The sequence below is a fragment of the Phyllopteryx taeniolatus genome, chromosome 11 (assembly GCF_024500385.1).
Source record: "Phyllopteryx taeniolatus isolate TA_2022b chromosome 11, UOR_Ptae_1.2, whole genome shotgun sequence".
In the NCBI taxonomy this organism is placed as follows: Eukaryota; Metazoa; Chordata; class Actinopteri; order Syngnathiformes; family Syngnathidae; genus Phyllopteryx; species Phyllopteryx taeniolatus.
In genome coordinates, this window is record NC_084512.1 from 27,044,103 (window position 1) to 27,057,603 (window position 13,501).

At 43.6% G+C, this 13,501-nt stretch overlaps 1 protein-coding gene across 1 annotated transcript in view; it reads right to left on the bottom strand.

Annotated features, from left to right (window-relative positions):
- The window catches only part of cdh5 (cadherin 5), a 32,225-nt gene extending 23,437 nt beyond the window's left edge, over positions 1–8,788 (bottom strand). The window contains exons 1-2 of the mRNA XM_061790033.1: positions 8,413–8,788; positions 148–392 (exon numbers count right to left, since the gene is read on the bottom strand). Of these exons, the coding sequence (XP_061646017.1) occupies positions 148–384 (237 nt within the window). The 5' untranslated portion in view covers positions 385–392; positions 8,413–8,788. The remainder of the gene's footprint in view (positions 1–147; positions 393–8,412) is intronic.
- Between the last annotated feature and the right edge of the window lie 4,713 nt (positions 8,789–13,501).

Sequence of the window (13,501 nt, forward strand, 5' to 3'; positions counted from 1 at the left end):
CCATATTGTCACACCTGTACCGGCACGAGGCACCAAAATTGAATTGCTTTTTCTTTGGATTCTTCCTTATTGTTGTCATTGAATTCTGCTAACAAACCAGCAGGCGATGCTGCTAATTTGAGTGGTCAATTGTCATTTGTGGTTTACCTGGCCGATCTTGTAGGGAATGGGAGCCGGTTTCTCCTCTTCCACGTAAAGCGAATTCCAAATCCACTCTCGCTTCTTCCGCGACAGGACGGGGTGGCTCTCCTTGCGCACAATTTCCTCGGCAACTCCTCGCCGCCTCCCCGATCCCACTGCAGAGTCCTGAGAAACGCCGGGCGAGACGGACCAAGCCAAGACGGCCAGAATAAGCCCCTCGGTCCATAGCCGGAGCAAAGCCATGATCTGGACTGAAGAAGTGAGGAAAAGGAAGAAGAAGAGTGTGACATTAAAACCACTTATCAGCTGTGCCCACACTACCCGAGAGTCCTGGTCGGCCTATCGTGGACGACCAGGACTCTTAAAGCTCCTCAGAAATGGGACCCCAGTGGAACATTTAGGACCCCCGCGCTGAAAGCATTTCACTCCGCGGGCCGCGGGGGAATTTATTTAAACATGCCAGCCCGCTTTTAACCGAGCACTCAGGACGTAGTCGCCTTTATCGGACACTTAGCAAGCGACGGTTTGACATTTTCCAACATTTCTTGTTCTCGCTTGGGAAGATAACTGGAAGAAGCGCTAAAAGCACGTGATGAAGCATGTCGGGGAAAAGTTCAACGTGCTTGACGTCATCTGGCAGCAACCTCGGCGATAAAAAAAAAAAAAAAAAGTCAACATTCCTGATGACTGACTTCATGGTGTGAACGCCCTGATACTAAAACACCCTCAATCCCAAAAATACCTTAAGAACGCAGTTCAAACCAGAGTGTGAGGATCTGAGAGAAATTGATGGGTGACAATGAGGGGAGAGTGTGAGGGGGGGCACACTGAGGGTGACAATCCAGGGGGGAGACTACGGTTGAGAGTGGGGAGGGGTTCCCTGAAGGTGACAGTGAGAGTTGCAACTCAATCTGTCACCCCGCATTCAGTCTTGGCTTCAGTCTCACTCTCTCACCGCATCTCACCCTCATGCAACCCATCCATTTGTCGCCATCCTCCCTCCCTTCTCTCCCCCCTTTAATCTCACCCCCGGTCGGTTTCCTCCTGGGGATGACCTCAGGTAAGCCATCGATCATCGAGCCTCAGTCTCAGACTCTCCCCCACTGGGTCCCTTCATTTCTCCCGCTTAGCCTCACTTAACCCGTCAGCCCCCTTGTTCTCACCCATCCGTCTCCCCTTTTCTCCCCCACTATCTCCCCTCTATTCCCATGAATTTACTTCCCCCGTCACCCCATTGTCTCGATTCCCCTTCCATGTCACCTCCGTCCTCCCACAATGTCTCCCCCAATGCCTCCCCAACGATCCGTCTCCGTCTCCCACTCTGACTCCCCTCTTGTCTCACCCACCGTCTTCTCTTCTCTCCCCCTCAATCTCCCTTGCGATCCCCCCACTCGCTCGCCACTGTCTCCCTTTGTGTGCCAACATTAGCAACGTATCCAAGAGTTGTCCATGTGTACTGTACGTCTATCAGCGAGCGTCCCGCCGGATAGATTATGGCGTCTTATTGTCTGTCAGCCATTAGCGGCGTTCAGGGAGAAAGCGGGATTAGGATGCGGGGATTACCGGGCCGCCCTCCCTCTAATGGCCTAATCTCGCATTGCGGAGACCCGCCGTGACCTCTCGTCCGTAAATCAGCTCAAACAAAGACGCCAACCGCCACTTTTCATTTGTCCTCCTTTTTGTCTGCCAGCCTTTTGTGTTCTTTCACTGCTAAATTAATTAAAATGGAAATGTGATGGGTTTTTTTTGTTTTTTTTTCTTGCAGTATTTGCTGAGTGAAATTGGAGACGGCTAAATTGTTTTCCTCCATAATGTATTCATCTCATTTACTGCAGCGTGCCGACTGTTATTCATGGGACTTTTCAAAATATTGGAAAATAACACGGCGCTGCGTTCAAGGTCTCTCTTTTTGTTGTCGATAAAGTGGCTGTAATTACAACAGTTTCTTTCACTGCAGATAGTCCACGGATGAAGACATCAAATTGTCTGTTTTGTAATATTATGGTATCAGAGAGAGACTTTATGGTCACGAGGGCAGAGTTCATATAATATAACATAGTTCATATAACACGTTCATTTCAGAAGTGCAAAGAAATATTTTTCTCACACTGAAATTGGAATTTTTTTTTTTTTTTTTTGCTAGCTGTAAACTGTCCTCATCAAAATGATATATAAAAACAACGTTCCCTTTGTCTTCACTTTTAGAATTGAACCACAGTGACGCTGTCAAAAAAGGTCATTAGTTTGGTTGAAATGAAATAATTCACATTTTCAATGTCAGTATAATGTTGCATTGGATAGTAGCTAGTATATTTTTGAATATATTATGTGACGTATGACTTTGAAATAAATCCACATGATCTTCATACTTGACTGTGATTCGGTGCGGCATATGAGGCCAGTTACAGTATGTTATCCATTAAAAGGTGTTTTTTTTTTTTTTTTTTTTTTTTCCCTCCAAGGGTTTTAGCCATTCCCTTTAATCAGCGACAGGAAGTGTAAACACAAAGCCTTTTGGGAAAACGTGCCTAATGAACGGCGGTCATTAGCGCAGGAGAACACTCCCTTCCTGCTTTTCCAGCTGTGGAAAAAAGACGTGCGCTTGCTCCGTCCTTCTTCCGCCTTCATTCTCCCGCTTTTCGCCCTGCACGTCATCTGTCTTGTCGTGCACTCGTCATCTTCCCGTCACTCGTCGTCTTCCTCTCTCTTGTTCACATGGAAGCTTATTATTTACTTTTGTTCGGTTGGGTTATACTGTGGTTGACTCCATCTGGCAGGATTTGGAAAGAAGCTTTCTTTCAGCGGAATTTAGTAGAATTCCGCCCCCCGCCCCCCCAAAAAAAAATAAAAAATAAAAAATTATAGTAATTAGAAAAATTTACATATTTTAGGTTATTTGAATATGTTTGTAATGCAATTTACTGTGATGTCAGAAACCAGTGACTGAAATAAAGATTAGATATGATAAGTTTTAATAACTTTTTCTTCCCAGAATGTAGTAGAATCTCGTACAAAATAATCATTGGAATCAGTAGAAATATATTAGGTTATTTGAATACGTTTGTGATGGAATTTAGTGTAAGATTAGATCAGATTAGTTTCAACTTAGTTTTTTTCCCACCAGAATTTAGTAGAATTTCAAACACAAGTAAGTTATTGGAATAAGTCGTGCATATAAATGGACGTATTTTAAATGAAGTTTCGAATGGAACGTCAGAAAGCAAAGCAAATTTATTTCTATAGCGCATTTCATAACTCAATGGGCTTGACATGATTAAAAGCATTTCAAAACAAAGAGAAAAAAAAACAGCTTATAAACATTTAAAACAATGAGGGGAAAAAATTCAAGTGGGGCTGACGTCACTTCTGTTGGCAACTTATTCCATTTGTGTGCAGCCTAAGAGCCAAATGCTGCTTCACCATGGTTGCTTTGGACTCTGTGCTCCGCTATTTGACCCGGGTCTGTCCATCTCAGAGCCCCACTGGGTTGATATTCCATAAGCATTTCATGCAAGTATTCAGGACCTAAACCGTTTCGTGATTTAAAGACCAGTAGCAGAACTTTAAAATCCATTCGAAAGCTGCCTGGAAGCCAGTGTTGACACCCCCCCCCAAAAATTCTAATTCTGAAAGAAGCTCCTCAACTCACTTCAACATAGTTCCTTGGCACCAAGATGCCACAAAATTGTGGCAAAGCACAACTTTTTTTTCTCAATGCAGCTACTCAACTCACTTCGACATGGTTCCTTACACCAAGATGGGAGCAAAGCAGCATTTATGTCTAAATGAAGCTGTTCAACTAACTTCCACATAGTTACTTGGCACCGAGCGAATATGCAGCTCGTCACTGTATTTGAGTAATAGTGCAGTTTTAATGCACTGCCGTCGTTAACTTTTTGACGCAGTTCTTACTAAGTTGTTGCTCAAACTATAAATAAGAAAATCATTCGTAGGATGTACTGTGTGTATCCATGGTAACAATGAAAGATTTTGCACCTGTGCTGTCACGCCAGCTTTTTTTTTTTTTTTTTTTTTTTTTTTAAACACTTTCTGTGCGGTGATTATAGTCTCATTAATTTCAAGTACAAAAAAAAAAAAAAAAACACCCTCCTCACCTTATTTACCACAGAGGCGCAAAAAGAATAAATAAGTTCCAGGAATATCGGTAATTACATCTGAGCGTTGTCCGCGGGCTGCCGCCGCGTGCGCTCGTGCGCGCGAGCAGGCAACCACGACGACAACACGCTTTCAGTTCTTGCTGCCAGAGTGAGTGGCAGACGACGCTGACCTACTTTTCGCTAATCCAGCAAACAAAACCAGACAGAACTTTGTCACTTGACATGCTCTTCGACGCAGTAGAAAATGATTTCATTCACAGATGATGTTTATTGACTTAACTACCGATGAGGGAGGTATCTTTATTCGGGTGTGGCTGTGGGTGATCAGGTGTGCCGCAGGAAATGATCCAATTTCACTTAAATGGCTCGAAAACGATTGACGTACGGTAATCCCAATTTCCCGACCGCCGCCGCAATAGGTGAAATCTGCCAAGTAGTAACCACATATTTTTTCATTAGGCTGCCGATGCCAGCTAAAAAATGACATTAAGTCTTCCTTGCCAGTAGTTGGTGCAACTCTACAGCAGTTTGGGACTTGGCAAAAATACTTATATAACCTTGAAAGTTTAATATAGACTTTATATTCCATAACTGTGGTGTAACTTTGCTGAAAAGAAAATCCAATCCAATGTGAATATTTTTGTTGTTCTTGTTTATAGTTGTAAAAGCTGCACAAGTCCACTTTTAACCACGTACAATCGCCACTGTGTGTGTGTGTGTGTGTGTGTGTGTGCGTGTTGAGATTAAAACAGGTTTAATCACATAGCAGCTTCTAACAATTTGTCTGCCTGCGAATCACACCCGGATGCGCGCACACACACACACACACACACACAAATCCACACATTTAGAGTGCTCTCATGTCACGTCGGACGAGTGCACGGAGGTTGTCGGCGGCGATGTCGGCGTCGTTCGGTGTGACACTAATAGCCGCCCGTCATACGAGCGTAATTGACCGTCAGCTTTTAATGGAGGCCAATTACGGCGCATGAATGGAATTGCACATTTTTGGTGGCGAGAATGATGTCCATCTTTCGACATACTTTCCGCCATTGAATGGATGCCATTCAACTTATACAAGTTTGGAGCAGTTTAGCGTAAATGCTCCTTGATCCCTGTCAAATTCCACACCTATTATACTTGTCATGTTGCTCAGTTAACTGAACACATTCATCCGGTGTGCGGTTCTATAGTGTGGGGTCACCGTCTACAGGGAACCCATTGCCATCATTTGATTTTCTTTTTAAGTAAGATTTAAGAATTCCATGTACAATCCCCAATTTCAATGAAATTGGGACATTGTGTAAAATGAAAATAAACACAGAATACAATGATTTGTAAATCCTTTTGAACCTACGGTATATTCAATTGAATACACTACAAAGATGAGATATTTTATGTTCAAACTGATCAACTTTGTTGTTGTTGTTTTTTGCAAATATTCACTCATTTTGAGTTTGATCCCAGCAACACGTTCTGAAAAAGCTGGCACAGAAATGTTTACCACTGTATTACATCACCTTTCCTTTTAACAACACAATAAGCATTTGGGAACTGAGGACATGAATTGTTGAAGCTTTGTCGGTGAAATTGTTTCCTAGTCTTGCTTGGTGTACAACTTCAATTGCTCAACAGTCTGGGGTCTTCGTAATTTGCGCTTCATAATGCACCACACGTTTTCAATGGGAGACAGCTCTGAACTGCTGGAAGACCAGTCTAGTACTCGTACTCTTTTACTACGAGGCCACACTGTTGTAACACGTGCAGAAAGTGGCTTGGTATTGTCTTGTTGAAATAAGCAGAGATGTTCCTTAAAAACACGTTACTTGGATGGCAGCATATGCTGCTCCAAAACTGTTATGTACCATTCAGCATTAATGGTGCATTCACAGATGTGAAAGTTACCCATGCAATGGGCACAACCCCCCCTCTCCCCTCATACTATCACAGATGCTGGCTTTTGAACTTTGCACTGGTAACAATCCGTATGGTCCTTTTCCCCTTTGGGCCAGAGGACACCACATCCATCTTTTCCAAAAACTACTTGAAAGGTGGACTCGTCAGACTACCTCACACATTTCCACATTGCGTCAGCCCATCTCAGATGAACTCGAGACCAGAGAAACTGGCGGGGTTTCTGAGCGTTGTTGATATATTATTTGGCTTTCGCTTTGCACGGTAGCGATTTAACTCGCATTTGTAGATGTAGCGACGAACGGTGTTAACTGACAACGGTTTTCTGAAGTGTTCCTGAGCCCACGTGGCAATATCCTTTACACTACGATGCCGTTTTTTTAATGCAATGCCACCTGAGGGGTCGGAGGTCGAGGGCATTCAGTGTTGCTTTTCGGCCTTGCCGCTTACGTGCACTTTTCTCCAGATTCTCTGAATCTCTTGATGATATTATGGACCGTAGATGATGAAATCCCTAAATTCCTTACGATTGTCCATTGAGAAACATTGTTCTTAAACTGCTAGACTATTTGCTCACGCACTTGTTCACAAAGTAATGAACCTTGCCCCAGCCTTACTTGCGAACAACTGAGCCTTTCAGGGATGCTCCTTTTATACCCAATCATGACACTCACCCGTTTCCAGTCTTGTTCACCTGTGGAATGTTCCAAACAAGTGGTTTTTTATTTTTTATTTTTTAGCATTCCACAACTTTCCCGGTGTTGTGTTGCCCCTGTCGCAGCTTTTTTGGAACAATCGTCAAATTTAAAATGAGAGCGTATTTGTAAATTTAAATTGAATTTGTAATTTTAATTTAATTTAATTTGTAATTAAAAATGTTAGTATACAAGTATAATACCATTTTTTTATTATAAATATTTTACATTATTTTTGCTATGAATGTATTGAATTCATAAATGACTTAGTTATTTTCTCATTTAGTCATTTATGATTATTATTATTCTTATTATTGTTATAGTTGTTGTCTTGTTGTTGTTGTTGTATAAAATGTCAATCTAAATCAAAGTAGATCTTTCCTGAAGCAATCAGCGAGTGACTTGGGCCCAGCCGCCGTCGTCGCATCTGGACAGCTTGTCAAGCACTCTGACATCCATCTGAATGAATGAATGAATGCCTCTAATCATGCCCGCGCGTGTGTGTAACGGTGGGACGACCAAGTCTCCCAGATGGCACCCAAAGGATTTTCCCAGATTTTTTTTTCCCCCCTCTTTGCCTCTCCAGGAATTAGACCAGTGGCTTTAGTTGCACGGGTGGCTTCCGACGCAGCGAAACAACAAATCAAATCACCTCCGTCTCCCTCCGGGACGCAGAGGAAAAAGCAAAACAAATAAAATGTGCAAATATTGCAATCGGAAGATTGAATTAAAACTTCCTGTTTTTGGAGATGGCGACAAACGGCCTAAAACCAAGCGGCTGCTTTGACAATCAGGTGAGAAAATGAATGGTTCCCAAAAGCAACAAGACCAAACATAAAACTGTCTAACGTGGGTGAAAAAATTCCTGCAGTGTGATTCCAGTGAACCCCACACATATTTGTGGTACGGCATTCTCAAATACACCTATACGCACATTTTTTCAGGGAGCCTATACTCTGTTCATCTCTGAAAATCTCATCTGTTTACTGTTTTATGCTACAGGCCAAAGCCATGTCTAAGACGAACATGTTGATCTGGCGCCATCAGGTGGCATCTGTGGCCCCAGGGAGCGGCAGTGGTACCTCAACTCAAGAGAGTTTTACGAGATCCAATTTTTGTCTTGAGTTGCGAGCAAAAATTGAACTTACGAGTCCGAGATGGTAGCTTGCAAGCTTCACAACAAACGGCAGATATTAATTCGATTTCTTTCTCTTTTTTTGTTTTTTTTTCTTTTTGGTTTTTTTTCCGGTTTATTTATCGCAAGCAATATATTGTCATCATATCATATGGCAAAAGTTGAGATTTTTGACTTTTATGTGATTGCGGGAAATCCAATTTTCTGATTATTGTCATGAGATTGTGCAGGTGGTACCTAATGAAGTGTCTTCTGAATGCAGTTATCACTTTATGCCTGTCTCGCGATATTACCTTTGGTGACTATCATAATATCATCAAATATCAAAGGCAGAATTTTCACATCGACTACGGACAGACTATGCAGGTGTACCTAATGAAGTGTCCCGTGAGCGGAATCAAACACTTACCTCTCAGTGCCGAAGCGTCCGAAACCACCAAATCCTTGCCGAAACCCTCGCGAATCCTTTGTGAATCTTTGCTGATTCCGTAGCGTTTCTCTCTGCAAATGTCCGTCGAATTTATTTTGTTCCTTCCCAAACTCTGAATCCTCCAAGTGAATTGATGATGCGCCTCTCAACACACTTCCAGAGAACAACTCGAGGAGAAATTTGGGAGCACCAACAGGTTCTCCTCCTCCTTGTCCTCCCCTCAAATTTTTTTCTAAAAAAAAAAAACTAAAAGAAAGAAAGGTCACTGCCCACTTCCTCTTCCTGTTATTGTGTCCAGTCCTGTGCTACTGTTCCTCTTCCTGTCCTGGAGGGAAAGACCACCACGGCCACCACCAAGCAGCCGACGCAGGAACAGGGAGCTTTTTTTTGGGGGGGGGGTGGGGAGGGTGGGGAGGGTGCACTTGGTAGAGACGATGGAGCGACTGTGTGAGAAAGAGAGAGAGAGGAAGGGATGCGAGGAAGGAGGGAGGGTGACGGAGAGTAAGGTGAGGGAGGGGAGAGGGGGAGTGGATTTATTATTCATGTGTTTGCGATAAGGATTAAGTTAAACAGGTTATTGGGGATCATCCTCACAGATTTCACCACATGAGGCGGCCATACGCGCGTGTGTGTGTGAGACAGATCTTGTCTACGCCGCTAAATGAGATGAGAAGAGCGACGCCCTACCACGCACACACACACACACACACACACACACAAACACACACACACTATTATAATAATATCACACGCTCACACAGAAGTCAGTGTTTTGGGCCGTGTGTGTGTGTTAGGTGTGCTCTTGTGTGTTTTGTTTGTTATTGATTGTGTGTCAATGCGTGTGTGTGTGTGTGTGTCCCTGTGTGTGTGGAGGAAAATGTCCGAGTACGTGTGTGTGCTTGACTGCGCGGGTGTTTGTGTGCGTGTTCTTAAGTGTGTGCATCTATGCGTGTGTGTGTGTGTGTGTGTGTGTGTGCATTTTCTAGTAAAATAGCTCTCTCTCTGTCTGTCTCACTCCGCCTTGTTCCCCCCCCAGACAAATTTTTTTCCGCTTAAATTGTCACCTTGTGTGCCGTCGGGTAAAAAAAAGGAAAAGAGGGGAAAACAAACATTGACTTTGAAACCACCCAGAGTGGATAAGTACACGTCTAATTGTCGTTGTTTTCCTTAAACCTTTTCGTCATACGCAACACATGTTTTCTTCCCGAGAGTGGTCTTCAAAGAAATAGTCCAAGTGAGTGACATATCATTTGACCCATCTCGGGCCAATTGACTTTGAGCTTTGGCTAAACCACACCCCCAAAATGCAGAGTGGCCAGTCACAGTGCAGCGCAGGACGGCGGTACAATTACAAACAGAAAACTGTCGATAGACGACCCTCCGCCCACATATGATACTGGGAGTGATTTGATTTATCACAGATGTTATTTTCATATAAAAAGAAAGAGAAGTGGTCCTAAAATTGAACCCTGTGGGAGCCCCTTTTCCAAGGTGATTAGATCAGAGACAACATCAAAACCCCTAACAGTCTGTGTGTGACCTATGAAGTAGCTTCTGAACCATATTTTGGCTTAGAACCACCCGTAAAAGGGTATCAATCAAAATGTGATAATAAACAATGTCAAACGCTTCAGATAAATCGATATATAAAGCAACACAGAACGACTTATTGTCAATAGAAGCTTTAATGTTGACTTTCAAGCAAGCATCTTGGTTTGCGCTGCGTGCTTTGCTTGTGTCACTCTGAATATGGCGGAAAGAAACTTTAAAGCCGTACTGCCTTCTGTTAACCTTAAAATAACGGTTCACGGTTTTTTTAGCTCAAAATCCTCTTTCATGCTTAGCTAACGTAGCCAATCACTTTCTTTGAAATGGTTGTAAAATAGTGAGCTCACAGTTTTGCTCCTCAACATGTCGTCTGTGAACTGTATGCTACATTAGCATAGCATTTTGATTTGTTTTGAATTCCTCGTGTCACTTCAAAGACCTGCAGCAAACCCTTCAGCCCGATTTTGTCTTTTAATTGACTTTTTATTTTTTTTTTTTAAAAAGTGTCATGATGTGTTGGTCCTGGGAGCTTGACGGATTTAGAGACTGTTGACCAATCAGCACCCGCGGGTGGGTGGGATTAAGACACTGATTAAGTCAACTGCTTGTCATCCCACAAAGTCACCATGATGAGGTTTTTGAGAAGCTCGACGAAAATCATTGACACTGTGGGAGGTGCAACGAGCAGCCAATTAACTCCGGAGCGAAACCCCGAGGCATCAACTTTCACACAAACACGCGCGCGCGCACACACGCGCGTCCAGAGTGAGATAGTTGTACTGCTTGCAGCAAAGTAGGAGCTGTGGTTGGGACTTAAAAAAAAAACAACAGACTTTTCATCAGCCCCTATCACACGTCGATCGACCACTCGTTTGGCTACGATTACAAATGTCCGATCGCAAAAGTGTAACACAAAAGTACAAGTCACAATTCAGGCTCAAGTGTTAGCCTTCAAGTTTTAAGCAAGTCCCAAAGTTGCTGTGGCAAAAATCAAGCGAGTCAAGTTGAGTTATACACAAAATTTCTAGATTGTCCTACTTAACGCAATAGGAAAATCGGAAAACTAAAAGCAGCATCAAGTGAATACTGACTTTCTTACAAAATGTATGCGCTTGTTTGTTTTCTGCTGGTAAAATATCATTGAATGTGTAAGTCACTTGGCTGAGTTGTGGCGAAAAATAATATGAACAAAATCTGCATTTTCTCCAGCAGGTTAGACTCCCGTAACGGCCTGCTCACTGGGCTCTCTGAACGAGTTGTAAGACAGCTGCAGTACATCCAGAATGCTGCTGCTTGAGTCCTAACTAGAACCAGAAACTACGACCGGACTCTGGTCGAGTGCTCAGGTCTCTGCGCTAACTTCCTGTCGCTCAGAGAATCGACTTCAAAACAGCTCTGCTTGTGTGTCGCCTCATGGTGTAGCGCCAAAGTACATCTCTGAGATGTTTACGCCACGTGAACGGTTTCGGGCTCTGACAACCTCGTGAAGTGGTCTCCTGCCAGTGCCCAGAGTCAAGACTAAACACTGTGAGGCTGCGTTTCGGTTTTATGCTGCTAAAATCTGGAACAGTCTTCCAGAAGATTTGAGACATGCGTCCACTCTGCCAATGTTCAAATGCAGGCTAAAAACTAGTTTCTTGCCCCACCCGACATGATTGGTTGGTGCACATGCCGTCCTGGCACTCTTAAAAGTGGTAGGCGATGGTCCTTACATTTCACTTCCTCTGACACACTTAAAAGCAGTAAGCTATGGCAAGTTCTTCTTCCACTGGATATGGATAATACAAAATATGAAATCAGTTAATGGTTGATCGTTCAAATTCAGATCTCTGCCGGCATGGTTCACTTTTCGTCATCTCTTTGTTTACTCTCCATCCTCTGGGAATTTTTCCGTCATGCATTTGTGTGCGTTTAAGTGTCATTTCAGACGGAGAAACTGGGGAAAAGTGACAATTTGACAGGACAAACAGTTGACGTGTGTCACTTTGAGCATCAAAACCTCAGGAATCGGACATTAATAGCAGATAGGTTTAAATAATAGAGTTTACATTGACGCATTGGAACAATTCCTGGAGGAAAACAAAGGAACGACGAGCCGAGCGTCGCGTGTCAGCCGTCTCCGCGAAGAATGACGTTTGTCCCCGCGTCGATCAAACGCGACACGGCAAACATGACGGAAAATCTCTTGTTTACCCGCTGCTTTGCCTCCTCTGCGTTCAGTCTACAGCTTGCCTTGCTCTTGGCCTACTTTCCTTAAAAATAAAAATAAATAAATAAATAAAACACTCCAAATGTTCGTCCTGGCTGCCTGACATGTAAGGAAGCGGTTGATGTTCTCCCGGATGGCGGCGGGACGGCAGGAGGACCACCGGGAGGCCGACATCAAGGACTGCCAGCCAGACGCAACAGGAGCGAGGCGAATGAGGAGAATGTCGATCTCGACTGACTTATTTTTTATTTTTATTTTTTTTTCCCTGCCTGAAGGAGCCACTTTCATAGGCAAACCTGACAGAGCTTTACTCCTTCTAATCAAAACACAATGTTGTACCTCAAGCACGGAAAAACACGACCAACAGTCCCTCAGTGGTTTCTGCACTGAGAAACATCTGTATTCCCTGATTCGCCCGACAGCTGTGAAATTCAAACTCAAAAGGGATGGGCTATGGCCAACACGATTGGTCAGTACATGTCCTCTCCTCTTTAAGTAAGTCAGTAAGTAAAGTTTATTCATAGAACAAATTTAAACGCAGCTCACGCTGAACCAAAGGGCGATACGTAATGCATTAGCGAAAAGGAAAAAGGTGAAATAGATACAGTTCCAAAACAGAGGTTTAATCTAAAATAGCATCAAGATACAAACGCTTATTACAGACATATCAGGTCAATACATTTAAGGGAGCATGTCAAGGCAAGAAAAGCACTGGATTCAGAATTGATCCCTGGGGTATACCATTAGACACATGGGCATGGGATGAAGAGTACTGGCCTACGCATACAGAAAAGGATTTTGGGTGGAGGTAGGAGTGAATCCAAGCTGTACCCTTGATGCCAACCCACTGTTCATCGAGCCCCTAAGCAACACTAGTCTTGATTGGTTGGTACACTTCTCCTCCTGTGCCACAATGGGTGGGCTATGGCCCAGCTTGATTGGTCGGTGTACACGCGTGTGGCCAAAGTGACATATAATGAATGTGATGTCTCCTCTTGCCAGTTATTCATGACTACCACCAATTTCCACAACAGAATGCTGCATTGTGTCATGAATAAACGCCACAGCTAATCAGAGCGACCCCAGCAGCGGCATATTGAATACTCAGGTTGGTCTCAGTGTGATGCGGTAAGGAGAAATAAGCCCACGACTGAGGGCTGAGATGATTCTGAGGTGATTCTTGCCGCCGCTTGGCCGTCGCTTGCATCATCACGTGCTGGCTGCCCTGTAGACGCATAGCAGGGAATACCGAAAAGAAGAAGAGGGGGAGGACAGCGTAAAAGTTGCCCTTTAGCGTCCACGCGGCTAACA